Source organism: Meleagris gallopavo, chromosome 1 (assembly GCF_905368555.1).
Source record: "Meleagris gallopavo chromosome 1, MGAL_WU_HG_1.1, whole genome shotgun sequence".
Taxonomy (NCBI): domain Eukaryota; kingdom Metazoa; phylum Chordata; class Aves; order Galliformes; family Phasianidae; genus Meleagris; species Meleagris gallopavo.
This window is the reverse complement of record NC_139404.1, coordinates 68390411-68407758: the sequence shown is the minus strand read 5'-3', so window position 1 is coordinate 68407758 and position 17348 is coordinate 68390411. Positions and strand designations below refer to the sequence as shown.

Below are 17348 nucleotides of genomic sequence, written 5' to 3'. Positions count from 1 at the left end.
ACTGAAAATAATGCTATTTTGTAGTTTATTAAGGTATTGCTTTAGGATACTGTTATATATGGTAGCAATATTTCTAATATATGTGTATAATCCGTTCAGAGACAGTGCATTTATTTATTTTGTTAGTTTTACCAAATAGAAAGTACATTTGAGTTCTAAATAGAATACCATTTTTGTAGTTTTCTGTTTACAGCCTCTGGTGATATACTTTCAAAAGACATCTCAGACCTAACGGACCCATTTTTGTGTTGTCTCATGTAAGCCAAGTGAAAGACCAGTGTAGAGCCTAACAGTTTTGGTTTTTTAAAGCTATTAGGTTCAAATGAAAAATAAACTGATTAATAAGTCTAACAAGTCAAAACCCTACTTACTAAATATTATTGGAAATCATTCAGTTAATATTTGCTTTAAATCCAATCTTATTTAAGCTACTGCTGACGATTTCAGAAGACCTGTATTCAATTTATACCACATAAAACAGTCATTAATCTCAGAGGATGAGTTTTCAGTTACTTCTGAAAATCAAGGTTTTTAATCTGTATGGGGTGAGACAGTCAAAAATACTGAACAAATAACATGAAAAAAACCAGCTTTTATTCTAAACCATGAGTCATATCTAGGAATAAAATTATTGGAAAGTATGGTATCAAAGTGTATAAATTATTTTTATTATTAAAACACTGGTACAAATGAAAATCCACATTGTTAAGCAAGTTGGAATTCCACAAAGCAGGAGAGCTAGCACACATAGACTTCAAGAGAGGTCAAGAGAAGACACTTTTTATGGGTTAGAATTACTTTTCCTCTAATGGAAAAATCTGTTTTTCCCTCTACTATTGTAGGATGAAGATGAATCTGCTATACTTACCTGGAGTTGAGAGTTGAGCAGAGAGGAACCAGATGAGGCTTAACAAAAGCAAGTGTAGAGTCTTGCACCTAGGGAGAAATAACTGCATGCACCAGTACAGGTTGGGGGGTGTCCTGCTGGAGAGGAGTCTATGTAGAGTAACCTGGGTGTCCTGGTGGACAACAGGTTGGCCATGAGCCAGCAGTGTGCCTCGGTAGCCAAGAAGGCCAATGGCATCTTGGGGTGCATTAAAAGGAGCATGGCCAGCAGGTCAAGGGATCCTCTCCCTCTACTCTGCCCTGGTCAGGCTTTACCTGGAGTACTGTGTCCAGTTCTGGGCTCCCAAGTACAAGAAAGACAGGGATCTCCTGGAAGGAGTCCAGTGGAGGACCACAAAGATGATAAAGAGCCTGGAGCACCTCACTTATGAGGAAAGGCTGAGTGACCTGGGACTGCTCAACCTTGAGAAAAGAAGACTGAGCAGGGATCTTATTAATGTTTATATCTCTTAAGTGTGGGAGAAAAAGGGACATGGACAACCTCTTTTCAGCAATCTGTGAGGTCAGGACAAGGGGAAACTGCCAGAAAATGAGTGTAGGAAGTTCTGCGAAGGAGCTTTTTCACAGTGAGGGTGATGGAGCACTGGAACAGGCTGCCCAGCGAGGTTGTGGAGTTTCCTTCTCTGGAGATGTTCAAGACCCACTTGAACGCCTACCTGTGCAGCCTGCTGTAAGGGCCTGCTTTGCAGGGGGGCTGGACTCAATGATCTCTGGAGGTCCCTTCCTCCAGATTCCCTACAATTCTATGATTCTGTGAAACCGGTAAAAGAGGAATGAGCTTGCAAGCAATTGGAAGAACTAGGTGGATAATTGTTTTACAGCATTTGCTAGACCAATCTGTGACAGCTTTTGCAGCCCTCACTTATAGTGAGTGCTTATATCTACTGATGCTATTTAAAAAAATTGAGTCATAATGGGTCTATTGCATTGTATTAGCTGCAACTTGATCAGGCAGTGGTTGGGGAAGTGAGATGAAATTGATAGGGAGTGCTACAAAATTGTTAATGCTAACATTAGTATTTCTTTATTATATTTTTCCGTGTGACTTCCCAAACAAGGGATGAATAGAAGGAATATACTAGAGTCCTTCACATCTTTGAATTGCAGATTTGTCCAGTGTTAGCTGATGTAGAAGAGAGGAAATGGAAATAAAGGAAGGAACAATGGAGGAAAGGGAAAATTAACAGGAAGCATCCATCTTTCTGCCCTTTCATTTTGACCACATTTAGGAAGCTTAGTAGCTGCATGTGAATTTATCAGTGGCCAGAAAGCAGTGAGAGGAGGCAGAGAACAGCTGCGCTACAGAATATTTCTCCCTCCGTAGAAATGAAGAAATAACTGTGAGATGTTTCACAGTTTTGTCTGCCTTGCTACGCTGTTCAGTTGCTGCTGGAGCAGTTAGCCTTACTGATAAGCAGAGGCATTATGTCTATGAGCTAACTTTAATAGAGTTGCTGAGGCATCGACCATGAAAAAGGGTACAAATGATGAGTTCCTATTTATTGCAGGGACTCCCGTAGGGAAGATTATAGTTTGGAAGGACTCCTAAGTTCCTTATTTCTGTGTACTATTAGGCAGCACTGCAAAGGACAGTGCAGCCCAGTTAGCACAGTTTCAAACTGCTGTGCCTGGGCTTCTTCTGTAGATGCTCTTACAAAGAGTAGAAGTGCAAGTTCACAGATAATGTAGAAGGCTCTCCTAAATACCTACCAATTCTGACAGTAGTTTATCACTACCATTTCCCATCCCATCTCTTCTAGATACTATGTGATAAACTGGGACACTATTTCTCCTGAGACATTGTATAGACATAACAGAAGAGCTTATCAGGGAAGAGTGTTTCTCAGGTACAGTGCACTGAAGTTCCCCTGGTGCTGACTGGGTTCATTGTTGAAACTGGATAGATGTAAATGGCTTTGATATCTGTTTTGGCAGTATGACCTTGGAGCTAGCAGGGACAGTATTCTTCCTCCGGCATGAAATGTGAATTTTACAGCAGCTGCAAGAAGGAAGGGTGGAATTGATGGGTACTTATCAATGTTGCATCTGCTGCCTCATGCCCAAAGGCTGACAGATTAATCTGTCTGTGACTTTTAACTCTTTCTGTGCAGTGCCAGGTGAGGCATGCATTCAGAAACAGAAAAAGGTCTTTCATTTGGTTTAAATGGCCAATTTCTGGATGCTTTACATCCAGCTGGGAAATCGGAGGCTATGCCGGAAGACTCATTCACCTTCCACAGTGACAATTTCAATAAACTCTGCAAGCCTCAGTCTAGGTCTGGGTGGCTCATCATGTGCATGTGTACAGTACCCCAGTTGGTTGGCTTTCCAGCCAGCTTGTGTTCCTAGGGACTACAAAACCTGGCCCTAGGGGCTTGGGCTGGGATTTGGGCTGCTATTTGACTATTTTTAGGATAAGTCAACATTTCTAAGCTGTATGGGCATTCAACTCTGTCAATATTTCTAGTTTAGATTTGAGTTGTTCTTAATCTTAGTGAGGATGTGAGGAAGTTAAATATATTTAATTTTATTTAATTTTTTATAAAGACTTTTAACTATTTTTTTTGTTCTAAATCAAAAATTTTAATCAAATTTTAAATCAAATTAATATGTTCTGTGCTTGTTTTCAAACACAGGGAACCAAGTCGATCATTTTTTACGTGATAGCTTTTGTGTGTGTGTGTGTGCGTGTGGTAGAGATGAATGATAATAAAGGATGACAAATAAAACAAAAAATCAGAATTCCCTCAAGAGTTAAATTCCAAGTTTTCATTGGCATGGACATAGTTCATGTCCATAGATCTGAAGAGAACTAGGTAAGACCCCAGAGGCTTTGCTCCCCAGACTTCATCTCTTAGTTCTCTGGTTGACCTGCTGGAGAGCTGGTAGGGAGCATGCTACTCTCTTGAAATTTCAACAGTCCTGCCTCATCATCCGTTCTGTATTCAGAGGCACCACAGAGATTCTGTCAAGGTTCAGCTGAGCAGGGGAAGACTGAGACTGAGAAAGCATTGGTGTTGGTGTTTATCCTTACAGTTAGTCTTTTTCCTTTCATGGAAGAGAGTTGCTGTGATAGCATTTTTCTTTACAAGCAGAATTGGAAATACAGAAATAAATTATAGAGAACCAGGATGCCTTCTGTCAGGATAAATGTTTAATGAGAATAAGGTTGTGCTCATTGCGAGTCACAAGGACTGATATTGAAGTACCATGTGTATGCTAATTTTAATATATAAAATACATGCTTGAACTTAAAAATGCAGAGTGAACAGCCTCAAGGGCAAGTGTATATTAAGTCTCTGACAGCCCTCTCTGTCGGTGATGATAATGTGAGAGTTTCTTTTTTTCCAAGCCATTTTAATTTACCCAACAATCAGTCAGGAAATACAGAAGTGTTTTTCCAATCTGTTCTTGGAGAGGTATATTTTTTCATATTGCATCCAGACCATGTTCCCTCTAAATGTATCTCTAAATGTACCTACAGTACATGAAATTTTTTCTTTTTTTTTTTTTCCTTACTGCTAGTTTAAATTAAAAAGAAAAAATCCGAATAACGATACTCAAATTTTCCTTTTGTTTGAACACCATGCGGGAGTTAGAGCAGAGTGTGTCTGTGTTGCTGTGTATGATCATACTGACTAACATGAGTTACCTGGTGACTGTTACAAGTTACCTGCAACTTGCAAGTTCTTTGCAAACATAAATGGGACCAAAAGGCATGATTTATGAATTTTTAGCTTATCTTTCCAAGGATATGAAATAGATAGGCTCGCATGCTTGCATTACTCAGTACTTTAGGTAGCAAAAAAAAAAATAATAATAATCCTATTTTACCACTTACAAGTCTTAAATAATTAGTCAGTCTGTTGCAGCATCCAGGATTTTCCATGTCTGCTCAACTTATCTTTTAAACCATGGGGTCTCTTGCTTATTACTTTACTGATCTTGGCTCTTTATATTCTTCCATCCTACCAAAAGCCTGTGCCTTTTTAGTATCAGATATCTCTGAATTTTATTTTGCCTGCTTAGAGAATTTCCTGCTCTCTAGATCTATCTGTCTGAAGGTAAAACCAATTAAAATGTATAGGCTGCTCCAAAAGTAATGCCTTCTATTTATTTCCATGGAAACAACAAACAGATACAAAAAGCACAATAACGCTATTTGATAGAGCAAATTCTTGGCTACAAAACACTACTTTTTGACGCAGTTGTCACCATTAGCTGATTTGAGCAGATAAGTGATAGAGACTCTTAATTTCGTGGTGTGACAGCAGTGCACAGCCTGCTGGAACATGGCTGGACTTTCATGCTGCTGTCCACTGCTGAAACTCACCACCCACTGCCTCACTGTGCTCACAGCTGCTGTTTGGTATCCATAAATGTTCAGCAAGCATTGATGAATGTCAGTGAGTGCAATTGTTTCCACATGAAGGATTTCAATGACACAGCTTTGCTTCACCTTTGCACTTCCTTGTCAGACATCATTTTATCAGACTGCTCCTCTGCTGCCACACACAGCAAAAAAATGTAAGGGAATATTGATGGGAAGGTTTAACCTCTACTGCCATGTCACTATCATCTGCTTCTGGTATCATGGACTAAAAGAACAAAATAGGAGGCATTACTTTTGGAGCAACTCTCATAGTTTCTCTGCTCAAACTGCTGTTTAGAATACCTTTTAACTTTCCAAAGCACAGTCATTAAGGCTATATTATCTGTCGGTTGCTTTGTAAGAGTCTTCAGACTGGAGAGTGGTACATAATGGGGGCCTCTAAAGATTGCTTCTAACTCACTATGCATTGATGTGTTCATTGGTTTATCCAATCTATAAAATGGAAGTATAAATAGACTTTTAAAATCATTACATAACAGTAGAATTGCCTACCATTTAGATAGAGGACACTGGTTGTTTCCCTGTACAGCCTCTAATGCATTTTGTGAACTTGGATGACCTCTGTCTGCTTCATTTTTTTTGTTTCTAGAATTGAAATAGTGAGATTTGCCTAACTAACATCCATAGTGAAAGGCTCAGTGTATGTAAAATGCTTTCCAATTCACAGGTTAAAAGGATTAGGATACACAAACATTTATATTTAAGTTACTGCTAAAGAAAAATCTCAGATATTTGATGTGGTTGGAGATTTTCATGTATTTAAAATAAAAAGAGCAGACATACTATGTTAAAACAGTAGCTGTAGACTGAGATCAGAGCAGACTGTTGAGGAAAAAGTTATTATTTCTTTGTCTGGATCTGCTTTCATATGCTTCTGTTTAGATAAGGACTGTAATACAATCTGTTCTCTTTCATTGTTTGGTTTATGCAGGCACAGGCTTGCTACAGGAAGTGGTTTATCTAGTGAGTCAGGGAGCTGATCCAGATGAGATTGGACTAATGAATATAGATGAACAACTTCCAGTCCTAGAGTACCCTCAGCCTGGTCTGGACATCATCAAGGTACAATTTATTACAAAGAAACTCACTCAGCATTTGGATATCTTTTTGTAGGCTCCATATTTATCACTTCATCTCATCCTGTGCCCTTGTCCTTGTTCAGTTTGTTGGAATGATTCAGAGTATTACTAGGTTATTTTGAAGTTGGTTTTATTAATCTTGATTATATTCCAGTGCTTTAAAACATATTTCTCAATGTCCTAAACATATTGACAACAGATTTCTTGAATAAGAGTTACAAGCCTACCTTACTTATGTAAGTGGGAGCTCTCCAAATGAGACTGATTTGCTCTGATCCGTTCCCTGAATTTGCAGAAGAACTACAAATACAGAGATCTGTGAATCTGTAGATCTGAATTTGAACATAGAGCTCCCAAGAGACTCAGGGTCTGAGGATCTACGAACTCTGTAGCGGAGTTAGAGGAGTTTGGAGTATTTTGCATGAAATAACTTTGACATTGTTAAGAGTTATTCAGATTAGTGGAATGTCATGTTAAGTGTGATTTTGTTATTGCTCTAACTACTTTAGATACAGGCCTAATCATTCCAAGATATGCAAAATACCAGGCTCCATCTGAGGACTGCTTCCTGATTTGAGCTAGCTAAGGCTAGTATGGATAGATCAAAGCTGGTTCCAGTCAATTACTGCTGCAGCATTTGGCCCTCCTTAGGATGAGTATTCAGGGGCCAGAGATTGCTTTCCTTTTTTGCTTCGTGACCGTAGTCTAGTGAGACCTCAGTGATATGTCAACGCAAATAAGCAGGAGCAATAATGAAAGGTTTAGTTTGAGATCACGCATTGTGGATACTCTCTGCTAACAACTTGATTCAGCAGTATTTATGCAGCTTTTAACTACTGGAAGATGATCTGTGTCATAAGACATTTTTTTTTTTCCAAATTATGATAGAAAAATACCTTTAAAAGTGTTTATGTATTCAGATATAGACTCAGATTGTTTGAGTCTAATTCTGAGGCTAAAGTAAGCTTTTGATTATAATTTTGAAGTTGAAAAATTAAGGATAGGGTTTTTTGAAGCTGTTTATTCAGCCTTTCGAATGTTTTTCACTGAATTTTAGTGGGAGCATCAGTGAAAACAAGGTCATTTTTATGCTAAGAATCTTCAACCCTTCTAGTCTTCCTAAGAGGATCCTACAAATTGAAGTAGTTTCAAAGATCCACCCTTTTGATTTAAAACAGATGAAATTCTCTGATCAAATTTCTAGTCCAGACCTCTATTAATTTAAGAAGTGAATTTCTGCATTGGCTCAAAAAAAAAAAAAGGAAATAAAAGAAAGAAATCAGTTCAGGAGAACTCAGGATGTGCCAAAAACTAATACACTGTGAGAAACATTTCTCTGCTTTATTTTAGGAACTGACATCTCCTCGCCTCATAAAAAGCCACCTACCATATCGTTTTTTGCCTTCAGACCTCCATAATGGCAATTCAAAGGTGAGAATTAATTCATGCTTGTTCAACTGAACCAGCAACAGTTGTTTATGTGCTTAGGGAAACGAAAAAAACAAACGTTCATTAAGATGATTTCCCTCCCTTGTCATAGGTAATATACATGGCTCGCAACCCCAAAGACCTGGTGGTGTCTTATTACCAGTTTCACCGCTCCCTAAGGACCATGAGCTACAGAGGAACATTTCAGGAGTTCTGCAGAAGGTTTATGAATGACAAGTGTAAGGAGCGATACACATTTATTTTCATCTCTGCAAGTACAAAAATGAAGTAGATAAAGATGCATTTATTTTGTTTATACTGCAAGGAGGTTACTAGAGATACAATGCTGCATGAACTTAGATTAGTCTGTGCAAACTATGGTCAATAACTGTCTTAGAATATTTGACCCTGTGGGATCAATTGTGTTCTACTTCACTCAGGTAAATTCTAGTTTGCGTGAGACTGAGCTCACACATCAGTAGGAATACGTTAGTAAGTTACCTGTAAGAAGGTAATTGTAGGCTGAAAATTTACTACTGTAATGTAACTTGTGTTACAACAGCTCATCAGCTACTTGCTCAGTAACTCCTGTGAGCGAAGGCTGTTTCATTATGTACCAACCCACTGTGTTCCCTTCAGGCTGCACTGCCTTAAGTAACTCCATTGCACGAACTTAGTAACCTTACAGCGAGTGAAGGTTTGTGTTCTCATGTAAGTAGCTGTCACTGAGCTTTTTGCCAATGGATTGCCATGCTTTGTAGCTAGCAAGATCAAAAAACAGAACAATGCATGTTTTTTTTTACTGCATTCTCTTTCTCTACAAAATCTTCTTTATGTACCCTAATATGATGCTAAGAAGTCGCCAGACACTTTGGTCTGCTCTGAGACCAGGATTTCCTTTAGATCCGGAAAATGTTATTTCAATCTGGAATTTAGGGGACTTGATTCTAAAGAAGCTGTGTAATACTAAAGGGAAGGAAAATGGTAAAAGCCTGCCAATGGAGGTTAGTTAACAGGCTTTATAATGCTTGCCACTTTCTTTTGTGCAGGAGGGTAAATATCCTTCCATTCCCAACCCACCTTCAACTTTTTTTTCTGCATTCCCCAAGAATGGGAATCTTGTCTGCAACCCATGAGCAGGAGCTTCTACAGTGGAGATATATTAAAGATAGGTTCTTCTAAGATGGGAGGAAGGTTCTGCATTCTTTTTCATGTAAATATCCCAGGAGCTATTTAGATCTTTATCTTATAGCAGCTATGTGATTTATCATTACCTTCTAGAGCCAGTAAAACATTGGAGTGTGTTCTGTGTCCATAATTATGCAAAAACTCACGTGTTTTGTAATACAATAAATATGGTACTTATTTAAGTGTTTTCATCTCATGGAAGCAATATAGAAGCAAAAAAAGTAAGCATTCAAAGTGGTGCAAGAAGGAGAAGCACTAAATCCAAATGACAACAATTCTTTTTACCCCTTACCTTATATCTGTCCATCTGGAAACAGATTTAGTACATGTTAGCTCTTGAATGGGGGTTTAATCTTAAATATGCTAATTCTTTGGCACTACCTTCTGGAGCTTAAGGGAATTTCTTACATAAAATGCAGGTAAACTTTGTTACCATAATGTTAACGGATTCTTGCCCTGTGCAGTTAGGAGCAGCTAGGAAAAGGGTTTTTTGCTTGACTGATGTGTAATCTCCATGCATGAATTTCTTTAAAATTATAAAGAATAGAAACGATGTTTAGCACTTTTCTGAAGTTGTTTTGTTGTAAAGATAAAAATGTCAATACTGAGAAAATGTGAAGAACTGCTCACTGTATTTGCTTAGCTTCTACCTTGATTATCTAAGACACTTTGAGGAAGTTCCATTGTGCCATTGTGTCCAAGAAGGTATCCTGGGATACATTAGAAAGAGCATGGCCAGCAGGTCAGGTGATCCACTTCCACATTTAGAGTGCTAAGTGTCCAGTTTTGGGCTCCCCAGTTCAAAACAGATAGGGATCTCATAGAAGGAGTTCAGTGGAGAGCCACAAAGATGATAAAGCTCCTGGAGCATCTCCCATATGAGGCAAGGCTGAATAACCTGGGTCTGTTCAGCTTGGGGAAAAGAAGACTGAGAGGCGGATCTGATAAATTTTTATGAATAGCTAAGGGAGGTGGGAGGCAAATGGACGAGGCCAGGCTCTTCTTGGTGGTCTGTAGCAATAGGACAAGGAGTGGTTGCCTAAAACTTGAATGTTGGACGTTCCGTACAAATATTTGGAAGATCTTCTTTATAGTAAGTGTGACGGAGCACTGGAACGGGTTACCCAGAGAGGTTGTGGAGTCTGCTATGGAGATGAATTCAAGACCCATCTGGACATCTACCTGTACAGCTTATTCTAGGGTACCTGCTTCAGCAGTAGGGTTGGACTCAATGATCTCTTGAGGTTCCTTCTAACCTATACAATTCTGTGATTCTGTAATGCATTTCTCCTTTGCTTTCCTTTCTGATAATGTTGGCAGAAAACATACTCTTTAGATAATAAATGCCAGTGTCTGTACCTCTGCTACACACAAAGATAGACAAAAACCACTCTAAATGTGGATTTTATCAGAGAAGTGGAAAATAAAACAGGAAAAAAATTGAGGGAGTTGGAGCTTCCATTAACTACTGCCTTAGCAGTGCTGGGAACATGGGCCCTCCTGGTGTACCAACTTAGCTACAATATATCTGAGACCATTTCTGGCATACCTATATAGGTTGCATGGAAATGCTAAGAAAGCAACAACAGAAGAGAATAAGTCTTAGATTTTAGAGGAAACAAAAGATAAATAGAATATGCTGTTGGTACACCATTAGTATTCTGAGAATGACAGTGAAGCATATTAATATGTGTGTTTCTTCAGTACTTGTGTAATAAAGAAAGGATAATGGCTGTTAGCAGTTCTTTGTCCATCACAGCAGATGCTTTATGGAATTTTCCTCTATATATAGGTTTCCATTACGTATGTTGTCTATAGCTTTGAGTAATGGAAGGTGCAGTGTGATAACACCAACTGCAGGAATTCACACAGGTCAGAGTCACTGAAAATTTACTTTTTGCAAATAAATCTCTGTAATTTTTATGTTGGCTCAACTTTGGAACGGTAATCAGGCATTACTAATACTGAGCTCCAGAGAGGCCCATAGTGAAACATGGTTGCACTTTCAGTTGAGTATTTTTTCTTTAGGGTAGGTTAGCTCTTTTGAATATTCCAAACTGGTAGAAATGTTCTTTTCCAATTAAGTTAGTCACTGTGCATGGCAATGGAACAAAACCAGACAACTCTCCTAAGGCTGTTAACAACCCTAATTAATTTAGTTTTCCCATTTTTACATTTTTGTCAAACAGTATTAATTTTTCCTCATGCCAATCGTTCTGTATCTATAGTAGGATATGGTTCGTGGTTTGAACATGTCCAAGAGTTTTGGGAACATCATATGGATGCCAATGTACTTTTCCTCAAGTACGAAGATATGCACAAGGTAGGTTAGATGTAACAAAGAGGTATTTTAAACACTTTAAATGTCATAACATTTAAAATATTCAAAGTTAACAAATTGTTTCTTGTGCCCGTGTTTGGGCTTTCTAATCTCTGATACCATTTTTAAAGCACTGGCATTCATAGCTTCTATAAGCACTGTTGTAAACCTAGTAATTTACTCAGGAATCTACCTGCTTGCATAGGTGGTTAGCAATTCACACAGAGCAGGGAGGTGCTCTTGCTACACATCCCTTGATTTTCATTTAAAATAAATGTCTTACTGTGTGTGCTGTATCAATGAGAACTGAAGTCTCTCTCGTTAGGGGTTTGTCTTACATATCTGACATTTATTCTGATTATTCGGTTGTCCTTACTGTCTGCTGTGAATCTGTCTTAAAAACAATTTGAGGTGATCATGTAGCATGCGGTGAACTTCTAGGGTTGTTACAGCATGCTGGCTGATAAATCTACTTTATTTTTAATCAGAAATGTAATGAAAGTACTACATTGAACATTATTTTCCTTTTCCTATATAGCAGTAATATATTTTTGAGAATTAATAAAAATTTTCAAAGTGAGCACTGTTCCCCAAGGATTTATCTTGAGACTGGTACTCTTTAACATCTTTATCAATTATATAGATGATGTGATTGAATGCACCCTTAGCAAGTTTTTGGATGACACCAAGCTGAGTGGTGTGATACAGCCAAAGGGAGGGATGCCATCTAGGGGGAGCTTGATAAACTCAAAAGGTGGGCCCACGTGTACCTAATGAAGTTTAACAAAGCAAAGTGCAAGGTTTTGCATTTGGGTCAAGGTAATCTCAGATATGTATACAACCTGGGAGAAGAACACCTTGAGAGCAGCCCTGCTGAGAAGTGCTTGAGGATCCTGGTTGATGAAAAACTAACATGAGCCAGTAGTGTGCTCTTATAGCCCAGAAGGCCTGTGGTGTCCTGGATTCTGTCAGGAGTGGCCAGTAAGGTGAGTGAGGGAGGTGATTGTCCCCCTCTACTCTGCCCTCATGAGGTTCCAGCTGGTGTACTGTGTCCAAGTCTGGGGCCCCCAACACAGGAATGGTGTGGAGCTTTTGGAGAGGGTACAGATGAAGGCATAAAGATGATCATAGGGCTGGAGCACCTTTCCTATGAAGACTGGCTGAAGGAACTGGACTTACTCATCCTGGAAAAGAGAAGACTGCAGGGAAACCTCATTGCAGGCTTTTAATATTTAAAGGGAGTTTATAAACATGAGGAAAATAAACTTTTTTACAAAGGCAAATAGCAATAGAACAAAGGTGAATGGTTTTAAACTAAAGGAGAGGTTTAAATTTTATGTCGGGGAAGTTTTTTACTGAGGGAGTGGTGAGGTGGTGGCACAGGCTGCCCAGAGAGGTTGTGGATGCCCCCATCCCTGGAGCTGTTTAAAGGGACTTGGGCAATCTGATCTAGTACTTGATCTGCCTGTGGCATGAGGGTTGGAACTTGATGATCCTTGAGTTATCTTCCAACCCATTCCAAACCATTCTATGATTTCTGTAATATTTGACTGGAAAATTAATGCAGACATAGGATGAACCCAGCTCCTATGTCTAAACCTCCAAAAAGGCAAGAGCAAGGTAGAACTCAATAAAGCTGAATAAACATACAATTTCAGCTTATATTTTTCTTGTACTTTCTGACAGAAGATGTAGTGAAGCAGAATAATGTTGATAATTTAGTAGCAATGATGTAAAACCCACGATTTATAAATAACGTTTTCATTCTCATCTGCACATTGAGGGATGCTGCTGAAAGCTGGTAGCATCACAGCATCTTTGTGCCTCCTGCTTGTCTTCCTCTAATTACTTGGAATGTGTGGGCTTATTCTCCACAAATCAGAAGGTGGCAACATTTTAAGACAGTGATGTTTCTGGAACTTCTGCACTGGTATTTTTCCCATTCATCGTGATGTAAATCGTTTTGAAATATTGAAAATCATTTTATAAATCCACTTGAAATATTGCAAAATAAACTCATCTTTAAATGCTCTCTTACAGGACTTGGCAACAATGGTTGAGCAACTGGTGAGGTTCTTAGGAGTTTCTTATGACAAAGCACAGCTGGAATCCATGGTGGAACACTGCCATCAACTCATTGATCAGTGCTGTAATGCAGAAGCACTTCCTGTTGGCAGGGGTACGTTTAAAACCCACAGTAAAAATCTTAAGAGTGGAAGTTGAATAAAGCAACTGACAGCTTAGTAACCTTCAAGATATGTTAAGGTGTTGGCAAAATGTTGCTATTTAAATGATGACAGGAAAACTGATTTTTGGTGTAATCTTGGGAGTTGTTTTGTAATAAAGATAGAAATGACTAAAAAGAACAGAAACATTCAAGCTCAACAGCTTATATGCAACACCATCAAAACTGCTCTGTTCAAGAATACAAGATGTCTTTGGCTTAATTCAACTGAATAAGCTATTGATGTTGAGAAGACCGCTTAGCTCCTTCTGACATTGGAACATCAAAGCACGTACAATTTCTTACAGTTTATCTTGGCTTAAAAACCTTTGTGTTTCCTTGTATGAGATTCTCTGGAATAGCAGGTAATTCTAGTTTGAAGTCATCAAATGACAAGAACATGTAGTTCTTCTCATGTGCTTTTTTCATTGTCTGCCTTGCCTGTCTAAAATGTGTTTAGTTTATAGATGTTTGTTCTTTTGAGGCCTTTCTGCAGGAATCCAAAGTGCTCTTTGATCTAGTCCTTTGACAGTGTCAAAAAATCAATTCTTTTCTAATTCTTCTTACTGATAAGCATGGAAGAGTAAACTCAAGAAGCCCCTCAACTTATTTAACATAGCACTTAACTCTTTTTGAAAATGAGGGCTTAAGAAAATGATGGAGAATTCCTGTGTCAGCTTCACAAGTGCCTTTTCCAAAGTGAATTCAAACTAAAGAAACCACTTTAGCCACTGATACAATTCAACTTTAACTGGAACTTTCGGTTCCCCTCGTTTGTCTGTCTGTGGCCATGTTACCACTTTTTGTTACAGCATCATATGTAAAACTTGTGCTTATCATGGCTGCAGAGTCTTTTCAATGGAAGTGATTTAAAGGTTATTGTCCCTTATGCAGGCAGTGTGACCTGAATACTTAGTTCTTAGGTTTCTGCGTAGGAGCCCTTTCCACATTACTTCTCTCAGCCAATCTTCTTGTTATCTACAAGTTTTCTTAACTGTAATTTTTACACGTATTTTCAAATGTCAGATAAAAACATCAAATATCATCAGTCCTTCTTGACTACTTATTTTAAGTTAGCCGTTTATCGTACATTTTATTTATTACTGTGGGGCTGGCTGCCAGATATCCACCAAGCTGCTTTCTCAGTTCCCTTCAGCAATATTGGTGGAACAAAAAGAATGAAAAAGCTAATTGGTCAAGATAAAAAAGGGAGATTACATCATGGGCAAACTTGGGGAAGATTAATTTATTTCCAATTAAAAACTGAGTATGATAATGTGAAACAAAACAAAAAACACCTTTTTCTCATGCCCTTTTCCTTCAAGTCTTGACTTCAGTCCTCGTTCTCCCACATCTTTCCAACACTGAGTGGCACAAGAGGAATGGGAAACCTGTTAACAACAGCTACTTTCTGCTGCTGTTTTCTCTTCAGACTTCTCCCTTGCTCCATTGTGGGGATCCCTCCCACAGGACACAACCTTTCACAAATTGTTACACTACCGGTGTTTCCAACAGGCTGCAGTTCTCAAAGAATCATTCCACCATGGGCCTCACTGTGGGGTACAGTACTTCAGGAAAAAACTGCTATAGCGTCGGTGACCCATAAAAAGCTTCAGCATGGAAATCTGCTTCATCATGGTCCTCTAGGCTGCAGGGGGACAACCTGCTCCACCTCGGTCTTGTCCATGTACTTGCAGGAAAATATCCATTCTGGCATTTGGAACAACACTTCCTCCTACTCCTTTTTTCCTCACTTTGTGTTGTTTCTCTCATATTTTTTGACCTCCTCTCTTACAGCTTCTTACTCCTTAAATTTGATATCATAGAGGCATTGTCAGCCAGTGGTGAATCTGATTTGGAGCCATCTGGAACTGATTCTGTCCAATGTGTGGAGCAGCTCCTGAGCTTTTCTCACAGAAGCCACCTTTGCAGCTCCTTCAAACCTTTCTGTGTAAACTCAATAGAACATTTTATAATTATACTAAAAAACAGTAAAATCACACGCCTTAAAGTCCATTGTACTTTGCAATCACCTTTAATCAGTCAGACTGTAATCATATGAACATTCGGTCAGGTTTGTGTGAGATGATCTGTTTCCCATGAAAGCAGGTTTACTGGTATTCTGTACTGCCTTTGTCTTTTTTTGGCAGAGCTTCATGCCAGTTTTCATTCCCCTGCCCAGACTACGGTCAGAGTAACTGATCCTCACTAGTTTGTATTCTGTGCGTGTTGTCACATACTTTTCAGAATGTCGTACTTTAAAAAAGGCGTTGCTCAGACATCCTTGCTTTTATCTGTGAATTTGTGAACCTGGCATGGAAAGGTTATTATTATGTAGTAGCTGTACACTCCAGTTGTTACAGTAGGATCTGGAAACTGAACTTCTATGAGCAGTTCTGTAACTGTGATATGGCACCTCTTTTGCTCCAGTGCAGTTATGTTACGGTAAATGATGAGATCTTGAAATAAATATCTCAAGATTGCTAGCTTGAGTTAAAATTCTGGTAAGGACAAAAGAGTGAAGTTTTACTGAAAGACCTCTAGTTTTCAGTCAAGTGTAGTGTGTTTTTCTGCTGTTAGATATTTTAACTCTCATCCTACTCTCCCCCCACTTCTTCAGACTGAAAATTCAGCATGTAACACAACTTGCATCTTGTGTGAAAGCCACAAACTATCTCATAGAATTTTACAGTAGGTTACCTGTCTGATTACCAGCCCACTTCTTGGCTGTGAAAACAAGATCAAAAAATGAGTCTGGTAAGGCATCCTGAGCACGTTGGAGTTTCAGGCAAGATTTTGCAATCAACAGAGCCATATTCTCCTCTGTTCAATTGTGTGAAGTAACATAGAAACCTAGGTTTGTACCTAGCCCCTGTTGTCTTAGAGATCTGTGGAGCAGCATCACAGCTACTTGCTGTGCACAGCTAAAATCCCTCCTTCTTGTAGTGAAAGCCGGAAAGCCAGTTATGAAAGGAAGGTGAGGGCTGTAATATCAGAAAAAACAGAGAAAAGTGAATAGAGCTGTTGCTGAGGCCTTCAGCAGGCAGAAAGGTCAGCTACTGTCCCCACTGCCCAGTTCATCCACACAAATGGGGCAGTGCCTGCTTTTGCTGCGTGCACACTTCCATATGCAGTGTTAGTGTTCACTGTTTTGTAGTAGAGCCTGCAAACCCCCAAAGTTCTGAGCCTCTTATTCTTCTACAAATCTTTCCAAAAGATTCCTCTGTCTTGCAGTATACAAGAAAGGCAGCTACTGCAGCAAATTTAATATTTTGTCATTTGCTCTCTGTGTGCTTTTTATTAAAATATTCTTATTTTGAATTTCTTTTGTTCACTGTCTTTGGCTTTTACAATATTTTGTTACTTCAGAATGTAGCTTCATTAACGGAGCTTTGTTCTTCATTTGTGTGACAAAGAATTCTGGCAATGACATGACAGCTTATTGTAATTTGTTTCAAATATTTTTAATTTGTCATTAGTTACATTTACTTTATTTTGCTTTATTTTAGTTCTTCATTTTTTTTTCTTTTAGCACATTGATCTTTACTCTGAAGATAACCCTGAGCTTCTGTGAAAGCAGAAAAATGATTAGATATATTACTTATATTTGAGTCATATCACATCATAGTTTACACAGTTGCATGATTCAAATCATAAACCAGGTGGGTGACTTTTTTTGACAACCTATCCATTCATATGGTAACAAAAAGTATGTTACAAATAATCTACTGCATATGCCCTTTATAATACCTGTCATTTGTTTACATGTGTTGTTAGGGAGACTCAGAAATTAAAGGTTTATCTTTCCCA

The 17348-nt window shown here is 38.6% G+C and overlaps 1 protein-coding gene across 2 annotated transcripts in view; it reads left to right on the top strand.

The window, feature by feature from the left end:
- The window catches only part of SULT4A1 (sulfotransferase family 4A member 1), a 32574-nt gene that overhangs the window by 12127 nt on the left and 3099 nt on the right, over positions 1–17348 (top strand). Inside the window, exons 2-7 of one of the 2 annotated variants that reach the window (XR_014885419.1) lie at positions 6231–6361; positions 7729–7809; positions 7919–8045; positions 11223–11317; positions 13355–13493; positions 17071–17200. Coding sequence is in view for 1 of the 2 variants with exons in the window: in XM_085232605.1 (XP_085088731.1) it covers positions 6231–6361; positions 7729–7809; positions 7919–8045; positions 11223–11317; positions 13355–13493 (573 nt within the window). In the remaining variant the exon portion in view is untranslated. The remainder of the gene's footprint in view (positions 1–6230; positions 6362–7728; positions 7810–7918; positions 8046–11222; positions 11318–13354; positions 13494–17070; positions 17201–17348) is intronic. The other variant, XM_085232605.1, reaches the window with a different exon arrangement.